The sequence below is a fragment of the Limulus polyphemus genome, unplaced genomic scaffold, assembly GCF_000517525.1.
Source record: "Limulus polyphemus unplaced genomic scaffold, Limulus_polyphemus-2.1.2 Scaffold228, whole genome shotgun sequence".
Lineage (NCBI taxonomy): Eukaryota > Metazoa > Arthropoda > Merostomata > Xiphosura > Limulidae > Limulus > Limulus polyphemus.
In genome coordinates this window covers 564,903-576,225 of record NW_013665838.1, presented here as the reverse complement: position 1 = coordinate 576,225, position 11,323 = coordinate 564,903, and the positions used below count along the sequence as shown (strand labels likewise).

The 11,323-nt window shown below is 30.5% G+C and overlaps 1 protein-coding gene across 1 annotated transcript in view; it reads right to left on the bottom strand.

Moving 5' to 3' along the window:
• The window catches only part of LOC106478579 (synaptogenesis protein syg-1-like), a 155,264-nt gene that overhangs the window by 10,092 nt on the left and 133,849 nt on the right, over positions 1 to 11,323 (bottom strand). The window contains exons 7-8 of the mRNA XM_022382194.1: positions 10,553 to 10,840; positions 4,603 to 4,905 (exon numbers count right to left, since the gene is read on the bottom strand). Coding sequence (XP_022237902.1) covers positions 4,603 to 4,905; positions 10,553 to 10,840 — 591 coding nt within the window. The remainder of the gene's footprint in view (positions 1 to 4,602; positions 4,906 to 10,552; positions 10,841 to 11,323) is intronic.

Here is an 11,323-nt window from a genome sequence, read left to right as displayed (position 1 = left end):
CTTTGATATCTTATCGAGGGTTCACGATGAGCGAGTTGATTACGAGTTGACGTAGGTATAATTTACTTAACAGGGAGCTAGTTAGCTTTGTCCTTCGTTATTTACCAGCCACACACGCCAAATATTTCCACCGTGACGCTATGTAAGGTTTTTTTAAAAATACTAATGTCCAATGAGAATCTGCTGAAGTTAAATGAATTGTTATATTCGAACTTGGTAAATGCTCCTGGTCAAATATCTGAAGTTTTCGGATTGATAAGTGTTATAACAATCACGGTTATAGCTTCTGAAGTTTATAGCACACTGCCTATAGCAAACTAATAATAGATACTCCTTCTTTGGCGCGTCGCGTTGGTTGTATTTATAGGCGTGTGCAGGCTTTCTCGAAAATTCAGATTACGTGACAGTATTAAGCTACATTTAATCGTTTATGTACATACATATATTGTTGATTCTTACTCTCAAGAATCTTCTACAACTTTGGAGAATAAGTGGGAGTTTCGTAATACATATCTAACACTATAAGTTATGCATATTTCTGAATATAAACTTAATCTAAACAAATGTTGATATTAAAATAAATATATAATAATAAATCCGTCACAGAATGGAAACTTTCATGTGGAAAAGTTTCCAGGATATCAGGTCAAGGATATAGGAGGAAAGCAAGTTTCTATATGGGCTTTTTCTTTAGATCCATCACTATGCTAGAAAGATTCAAATGACATTCTCAGTGATCATTTACATCAAATCTACAGACATCTTACAGACATGACAAAAACGTAAAATAAATCCTGGTGCACAGTAACCTTAGACAAAACCAAAATGATACTCCAGGCACTCACACATGTAAACGAAACAGTTGTGTCACCTGCCCACATATAAACAGCATTATACATATACGAGGAAAAAACACAACTTTCGACATAAGACAGTCCTTTGCATGTACCACTGAGTGTATCATTTACTGTATAATTTGTAATAACTGCAATAGTTTATACATTGGACAAACAAAACATCTAAACCATATTAAGCTGCATAAGCAGGATACACCTATAGGTAAACATTTCACTATATAATTGAGGACTTTTCGATTCTTGGACTTATTAGTGCTCCGACAGACAATCACAAAAAAGAACGACTGGAAAGGAGATTAATCTATAATCTGTGGACCCTACAACCACCTGGTGTAAATGAACGCTTTTCATTCCTGTAGATTTATATTTTTCCATTTTTATTTATATTTTAATTGCTATCTTCTTATATTTTCATGACTTGTAATTTTCATGTAATAGATTTAATTTTGCTTCGAATTTTCACGCTCAGCATTCCAAATACTACGCACGCAAGTTCTTTGAATTCTGCGCATGCGCCTTTGTTGTAAAATGTATGATTTGAGGAAGAGCGCTAGCGCGAAACGTCATCCTTCTTTAAATAAAAATATAGAAACTTGGCGATTGTTCAACCTATTATTAAATTTTGATATTTTTGTCGACTATTTGGTTTCAACTATATCTTTCTTTTTATATTAACTTACCTGTCAGTTCTGTTACATTCGGAGATACTACAGAATAAGTTATTAAGTTATAAGCACGATGCTCTGTATCTTAGAATTTCGTTTTTATGGATTTATGCCATATGTGCTTCAGGGTTTACCATTTACACTATTTGAAGTCTGTATTTCATAGAAATAGAAAATGATTTCCAAAGTTAATAACAATTTATGGTTTAGAAAAATAACTCGCAAGATCTGATAAATCCTCTCTTGGATTAAGGCATTTCACCACATATGCAAAGGGTCATGCCCTCATTCTCTATTAGGCCTACATGGCTTAGAATCCTATACAAATTTACAAAGCTTATTACTTGTTTTTATAATTACACAGACTGTATATTGTAAATTTCACATTTCTTGACCATATTAAACTTTGACAAATGGTAATTTTACCCGTTACTGTTAATTTGCTTTTCCTCCATTTGTTTAAAAATGTTATTATTTCTATTAATGTCACGATTTATATCACTTATATCGTTTATTTGTGTTGAATATTTTCTATATTAATATATGAAATATTTTACTTAGATTAATTTTTTCCACTAATTAAAACAAACAAAAAATGGATTTCTAGTTCTACCAATCCAAATGGTTTTACATTTTTTTCAAATGTAATTTCAAATCTTGACCAGCTAGCAATTTTGTTTAATAATTGTAAAGTATTTAATAATGATATCTCAATTCCATCTAAAATAATTATTATTTCATCTGAATATTTAGAAACAACTGTAGTGGTGTCTATATTATTTTAATAATATTGTGACCAACAAGCACAGTCAACCTCCATTACTGATTGAAATTTATAACAAGGAAATGTCTTGAGAAGTCAAAGTCCACTTAGAGAAGCTGCACTCCAATAAGATTGAGCAACAGGCATTCTACCGAAAAACCGATGATTCTTGGCTCAGTCGTGAATTTTTGAGGCTAGAAAGGTGGACATACAAATCTGCCGGAGATCAGAAATAACTCAGGGATGCGAGATAACGTGCATACAACTTGGGTATGAATAATAAATACATTCTTAGAGATGCTAGAGTTCGTGAATCCCAAAAACAAATAATGTGGCTATTTGTATTCACTTTTATTGTTCAATGTCATTAGGGTAGAACCGATTATTCCACTGAAACTTACTATTTAGGAGGAGTTAGACTGTTTCCTGAACCGTTACCTAAAGTTGTTTGTCTAATGGTAAGTTTGAATGAATCATTGACCGATAATGTAGGGTGCTTGATGTAGCAGTAGTTTGATGAATGAAGAATGAGCAAAGCCATGTTACATAGACTTTCTAGTCCTTTTGAAAACAGATTTATACGCTGGACCAGGTTCAAAGCTTAAAATGTGGACCATACGAGATCTTGGTCATTTATGTCAACATGGCATTAAACTCTAAGTCTTATTGTGAAAGTCAAATAGAGGCTCTTGGATAGGCTCAACATCTAGATGGCAAAGACCTTTTGTTAGGATAATATTTGTAATGGTAAGCTTGAGGGGAAGTAAACAATATCATAAAACAATTTACAAAAATAAAAAAAAATTAAATAATTAAAATACTTTCGTTCATCATTTCGATACTCTTGCTATTATCGACAATTCCAACACAAACGCCAGTCACAACATTATTCTGCTCTGAGAAAAGTACGTTACTTGTTGTCATTGATGGGATTACATTTACAACATTTCAAGACCTTTTTAAAACTATTATGACTACAGCTTATTGTTAAACTATAATTTTTTATTTAAATTTAACGTTATTTTTCTCTTGTTGTTGTGAGTTGTATAACATATCAGTGTATAGTACAACATGATGTCCTTAGTTCAGACAAATTATTATCTAGTTATTTCATAATATCATTGGTTGTTATATTTGCCATTATTGACATTTAAGTTTTTATTAAATTAACATATAAATGTAATAATTTTTTCTCCAACCAAGCCTTATGACTTCTGGTTAGCACTTAAAATTTGACTATATTTATTACTTCTAGCTCCTCACTTTCACCATTTATTATATATATATATATATACACACACACACACACACACATATATATATATATATATATAGGGATAGTTTTGATAACTAAGTCTGTAATGTTTTTGCTTTGCATTACTCTCGTTCATTTCTGTTTCATGTTTTGTAATTCATTGAACGATGATTATTCTTTTTTCTTTCAACTGTATACTCACATCTATTTTTATTTAACTTCATTTATCTTTGAAATCAACCTAATTAGATTCACTCAGTTGGTATCGAGAAATTGGTTTTTACTGACCATTGACTGTTGATTGGGACCATTATATATATTTTTTTTTTATAATTGTGACATATTTTCTTGCGATTCGCTGACAAACAAACGGTATATTTCTCTAAATAGGCCACTATTTGCTCTTGTTTATGATTTTTAGTGTTTTTGCTTTTGTTGTTTTCGTCAGTTTTTGTTACATTACTGATAATATACAAAGAGTTTTAAGTATAATTTGGTCTTGTGTATCGGTAAGTCACGTGAAACTCATATGCTAATGACTGGTGTTTTCTTCATTTTTTGTTAATAATGGCCTACATAATTACTTAAACTATTTTCTTTATTTTTTTTTTTACATATTGGATCGTCTAGTGGCCTAAAACCAGAGTTTCTTTTACAAAACATGTTGGATTTATCTGTTTTCTATTTTCATCAAATAAAAATTAAGTTCCAATAATTTATTAATTATCAAATTTATTGAACGTATGGGAAATATTAACAAAATCATTGCTACCATCGTTCCCAGTTTTTGTGGTTATATTTTCAAATTGCTATTGGTTAATTTATGCATGATTGGGTTTGTCAGCGCTCGTTTATCAAATAATTATTTTGCTCACGATTTCCAAAATCATTTAAAATGGTGTTTATTATTACCACACTTGTCATGCCACTTGAAAATGAGGTAGTTATATATTTTTTCCTTCTTGTTTCTTATTGGGATTATTTTAATCACCTTTACGATACAAGAGAAATCTGGGCCACGTTCAGCTTATACAGTGCACTCTAAAAAAAAGTCTGTCTTACCTTTGTCAGTAAGCTTCTCAGCTGGTTTAAGAGTGCTGGCTGAAATGATTACTGCGTTACTTTGTCCTTTTGCATTAAATGCATAAACAAATAGCCTTAAGAGTTTTCCCACAGGAAGATCACACAGCAGGAAACGTGGGAACTTAGAAGTTAGGTTAGCTTCAAGTTTGTTGCTTTCAACACTATAAGCATAGAGAGAGAATTGTTGCATCATTCCTCCGTCGTAACTCTCAAGGCACTCAATGGCTATTTGTTCTTGAGTCTGATTGACAACAGAGCAGTTTTGGGGCGGACTTGGTGGACCTAAAATTATTATTTTTTTGCATTACTAAATAAAATGAATGAATGTTTCATTTGAAATGAGTGCTTTCTACATGTAGTAGACATTGAAAAATATAGCATCATATCATACTGCCATGCAAGATCTGTCTAAGAAAAAACTGTAGTTTCTTAATCCATAATATAGATAACTATTTGAATAATTAAGAAAATCTGAATATATAAAAGGTTGAGAAAATACATTACAATCACTCATGCACATTTTTCTATCATTTGTAATTTTATTTTGCCAAGAAACAAATTTCATATATGCTCAACATTAGCCATTAGAAATATATATTATAATTACTGAATTTATATACATATTTTCAATTACATAATTCTTTTACAATTTCAAATTTTTATATTAAAATGTATAAGACCAAATAGAAAGTTCTTAAAGAAAAAGAAAAATTTACAAGTCTCAAAATTGGCTTTGGACAATTGTCTGAAATGAAGTGCATATTACAAAATGAAAGTTTATTTCCATAATATTAGTTAATGAGCATTAGAAAAGAAAAAAAACATCTTTAAACATGCCATTATGTTAAAGTTATGTTTCATAAAAGCTGAGGTTGACAAAACTTGTGGGAAAATCATGTATGGAGTATGTATATATGGAGTATAATATATTATCAAGAAAGGGAAGTAGGGTTATGAAGATAATGAATTGTGTTCAAATGAGGTTCAATACGAACGTAAGTATGAGGAAGTATTATTGCTACCAATTTGCTCGTCCAAATCCTAATTACAGATTTTAACTTTAGATTGAAATATTGTATTTACTACTCTCTTATTTAATGAAAACATTGTGATTTACTACAGGAGGTTAAAAGGTTAAATTATGTTTTTCAAGTTCTAAGTGAAACGGAATATGATACATAACGTTATACTTGGGCTTACTGAAACTTCTGTAATGCATAATGAACTGAACGTTTTTACTACTATGAAATGAAGAAAACCAATTACGAGTGGACGTATTATGATAAAAGAAACCCACATGACTGTTTATAATTTCAGAAAATATCTTGATTACAAAATTAAATATTTATTCATACTTTTTGCTCACTGCTGTGTTTCTCAGTGTAAAACCTAGAGTAAAACACAAGGACTAGAGAAAAAAAAGTTTTTGATTAAACACTGTTGCCCAAGTAAATGAAGACTGATGCTCTAACATTGCCAAAATTAAGTTCCTTCAAGACTGGATGACAAGCTATTCTAAATAATCATTTTGTTTTTAATTTTTTTGTTGTAGGTGATGGATGACGTTGCTTTTGTGTCTTTTTTTTTTGGAGTGTAAAATTTTAAAAGATTCAAAAGAGTTGCAAATAAAAACTAAAATGCAAAAGTATGTGAAGTGTAAAATAAAGTTATATTCTAGTAATTATAGAGGATTAGGAGATAAATAACACAGGAGAGATATATTTGTTTACATACGAGAGAAAACTGCCATGTGTATTGTCTACAATATGTTCATTTCCGTGAAAACTTTAATTTAGAGGCTATAGTATTTTACTTGAAATCTATAAAAATAAAATATGAATTTAAAAAACGAGCACGAATTAGAAGTAATGACTTTAGTACAATTTTGGAATAAAAAATATTAATACTTTATATCAAATATATCAAGAAAAATGATTTAGTTAGAAAATTTATAAAAGAAAAGATAAATGTTTTAATTATTTGATCTAAACCAAAATGTATTAAATATAGTGTAAAAGTTATTACTTGTTTCTTAAATTTAGAAAAGAATACATAAATAAAACAATTTCAAAAACAATAATAAATAGGAATGAAACAATAATTGAATAAAATGAGATTCAAAATATTGTAAGAAATAGTATAATGGTTTTGTCATGATATAAAAGACTGTTTAGTTTAGATGTTATTGATTATTTTATTTTTGTGAGTGAATATTTTATTATTGTTAAGTTTTTGTTATAATAAGAGTTAAAAGCAGACGATTGTTGGAAGTTGTGTTTATAATTCATTGATGTCGAGGCTATCGAACGTTACGTGCAATACATTGACGTCGAGAATATAGAGATTTCTAGAAGGCGTGCAGTAAATCTACAATATAAATAATGTGTGACGAGCAAAAACAGCAGACAGTCAATAGTAGAAGAGAGTAAAGTTACTGACAAGGAAAAGTTCGGCGTGAAGTTAACTACAGTATAAGTGATTGGCCTAACGTTTAATATGTTAGAGTAAGACTAACAATAGAAAAGAAGATAAGAAGAAGAATTATTCAGTCAAAGCGTGGTTCTAAAGTAAATGAAATAGCCTGAATGTATTTTGACAAAGGAACAGAGAAGATTTTGAAAAAAAGAAGACCAAGTGATTATGGTAACTCTCACCACAACTGTAAGTGAATCACACACAGAATACTAGTACGATAGTAATAGAGAAGATAGTTCGGCTTGTCAACTAAAATTCTAAAGTAATTGAAAATGCCTAAGTGGACTTTTGACAAGAAGAAGATAACTATATATATAGTGTTTATGATATACTTATAATCTCTATAGTGTGAAAAATTTGTTGTACATATGTTTAACTTGTTCCGAATATATATATTATTTTGAAAACAGGTGGAGTGTGTGCTGGTCATTTATCGTTAAATTTATCGCCAACAAGTCACAGACAACTACTGTAGAAGAACCTAAGCCCAACAACAACACAATATATATTTATACTATTAAGAAGTATAAGTAAACGACTTTTTATTTTGACAATTGGCGAAAAGAATTATATATTAAATTCTGAGAAATTTATTTAAAATGAGAGATCACAATTTAGAGGATATTGATTTAAATATGCTATTAATACATTGACGTCGAGAATATAGAGATTTCTAGAAATTTGTAGAAAATAGAGAAAACTTAGAGGGATAATTGAGAAGTTGATGGTATTAAAAATACAAAAATGAAATTAATCACCAGGAATTGATAATTCTACATTAGAATTATTTACATCATTTTGGCAGGATATATTAATTGTGTAGAATATGCAGCTAACGACGTATGCAAAACTGGAAAACTATCTATAATACAAAAGCAAGGGTATTATAACTCTTATCCCAAAACATGTTAAATCAAGAAATATTTTACAGAATTGAAGATCAATGGCTTGATTAACTACTATTTATAACTTAATTTCAGGATGTATAACTGAAAATTGTGACACTATTATTGATCTATGAAGATCAAAAAGGTTTTAGAGAAAGGATGGTTTTGTGGGAGAAAATTAGAATATTATAACAACATATGACAACACAAGTTTTACAAAAAAAGGAAATGTATCAGGCTGTTACTTGAGTAAGGAAGCACATTATGCTAATATAATAATAGGTAGGAAAACAACGATTTATAAACTTAAGGAAAAGTGTTATTGATGGTGAAACATACTTCATATTTTGACAGAACATTGGTCTGTCGTCTTCAGGTATTATGATCAGTACAAAGCTATACAAGGTTTATTTATTGTTACAAAGGCAAAAGACACAGTGATTAAATATCATGGAAATGGTGTTAGCAGGTTACAGGATATAGATAGAGGTCAAGTCTGGTCAAGCATATGAACGTTGAATAGACCTTGCCAAATACGGCTGATGTTGCTAGGACCATTATCACGGTTTAGTGAGAAATCGTTTGTTCTTTCTTTCTTTCTTTTTTTTAGATTGCTCTCCAGCGGCACAGCGGTATGTCTGTGGACTTACAATGCTAGAAACCGGGTTTAGATACCCGTGGCTAGCAGAGAATGTGTAACCCGTTTCATATTGATGATATGTTAACGCATATATCTGGAACTCACCTCAATGCATATAACTTTGATGTTCACTGCCTATTATGTGTTTCTTTCCACATTCAAATGGTATACTGTATGTGCCCCGGTTTTTTGTTTTCTTTTAACAGGGATTCTTTCGGATTAGGTAGTAGGATGCCAATTTTATGTGAAGGTTTGAATAAAGTTTTTACATCAGGGCTCTTACTATAATGAGACTTTGAAAAGGCTTTAGGTACACTGTCTTGGACTTTTAAAAATTCACATTTCTTTGGAAATCTATCAAAAAATTGATATACATTTTTTCTATCAATAGATACAGATATAAATACATTTAAAGAATAAATCTCGTGTATGGATTTAAACACTATTTAACACTGTTTAAATAGTCATTATGAGAGTGTTGAAGGTAGTGTTGAAGAGCAAAACGAATCAGCTTTTCGGATACTAATATAGGTAATTTAGGGACATTGTTTAGATTAGATTCTACCATAAGTCAACAAGTCAACATTTTGGTTTTTATATTTCCATTCTAAATATTATTTACTCTTAGAGATTAAAAATGAATGAATTCATATTTTAGTACATCGTGCATATAATAGTTAGTTTTGTTTCCGGATTTTGATGAAGAAGTTTTAAATATAAATAAAGTAATTCAAATAAACGATTTTGCTCTTTATTTACTCGATAGGCACTTTCAAAAGGGTGTCCTAACGGGCTATTTTCCGGATACGACCCCCCTCCCCTCCCCTTACGTTAGGTACAGAAGTAAGTGGGGACAATGGAGGAGCTTTACTTTTCTAAAAATTATCGAAAATGTACTTTGAAACATAATACTTGTAAAATTAATTTTTAAAGACTAGTTATAATATTAGATCGGTACATTCTTTTTTTCTTTTTAATATCGTACTCAATACTTCCCAGGGAATTATGCCTATGATCCTTAAAAAAAGTTTACTTAAAACCCTTTCATTTTTGCAAATGCCAAATAACGTGGCTCAGTGATAAGTCTGAGAGCTTATAATCATAAAAATCAGGTTTCGATAGCCACGGTGGGCAAAGCACTTATAGCTTATGGTGTAGCTTCGTTCTTAACAACAAACAAAACGTGTAAACCTACACTGGACTTAGATAAGGAAATATGCGACGATAAAAAGTATTTAATCCATCTTAATCAGTTTTTGCAATTCATTGTTGAAAAAAAAAAAACTTTGGTTGTCTTTTATCCTAGCTTGAGGATAAAACTATCCAATGAGTTATATACTGTGTCCACCGCAAGAATCGAAATGTGAAATTTATCATTACAACCCTTAGCCGTGTCTCCCGATCTAAACAATGAACTTACCTCTTGCTATACTATTTTTCATATTGCGTGTATTATATCTCTGACCTTTCTTATACGATATTAACGCTTTAAAATAATTCTAAACCAAATTAATAACATTTATGTTAATATGAAATTTAGCTAGTGCACCTTTAGCTAGGAAATTTTTGAATAACAGTATTTGATATTATCCATTAACACTTTTAATGCGAGAAATGTCAAAATTGCTATTTAACGAAACAGGAAGAAAGTGAAATACTTACTGATGTGAACACAATCGTTCACCTTTCCACATGGTTAACATTAGCAGAACATAAGATATCGATTAATTCATTAAAACTTCTAAACAAAATAATATTAACAAACAAAGTTAAGCTTTTTTAGCAAGTTATAATAAATATTTAATACCAGAAGGTCACTTTTTATTCTTTTTGAAAATAGTTTTCTTTTATACAGAATATAAATTAACACTCTTTAATACCACGTAACGCTACACGTACATTCAACTACGTATTGCCTCAAACTCACCTACGGGTATTACTGTAAAGACACAAGGATGTTTCTGAATACCAATGTCGTTCGTACCCCAGCAAGAGAGGTTTCCGTAATCATCCTTTGTCCGGGGAACATACGTGACCCTACTGACCGCCTGCTCGCTGGTGTATTGTATCTGATCTGAAAGCTTAAACGATGTGTTGAAGCGCCATTGAAATGTAATATCCGTTGGGTTAGCGTCTAAGTGACACATTACTTCAACTGCTTCGTTTTCAGCAATGCCATATGTAGATTTTTGAGAAGGGTCACATCGAGGAGCATCTGTGAGCAAAATAAAACAGAAATCTTGAAGTTCGAGAACCAAATAATTGGGCACAGAGGTAGAAATATAATTAACCATTAAAACAGAAGTAATTATGGACTATCGAGAAAGAAAATGCATCTCTTGCTCTTTTTATAATACTAATCATTTGTGCAAAAGTGTAAGTTTTGACGGATTTATTATTATATATTTATTTTAATATCGATGTATGTTTAAATGAAATTTATATTTAGAAATGTACATAAGGTATATTATTAAATATGTGTTACGAAACTCTCGCCTATTGTCTAAAGTTGTAGAAGATTCTCGAGTGTAAGAATCAACAATATATGTGTGTACGTAAACGCTAGTGTAACTTTGTATTGTTACGTAATCTGAGTTTTCGAGAAACTCCACACGCCTATAAATACAAGCAACGCGACGCGCCTAAAAGCCGTGTATATTATTGGTTTGCAATAGTTGGTATACTATAAACCTCGGAA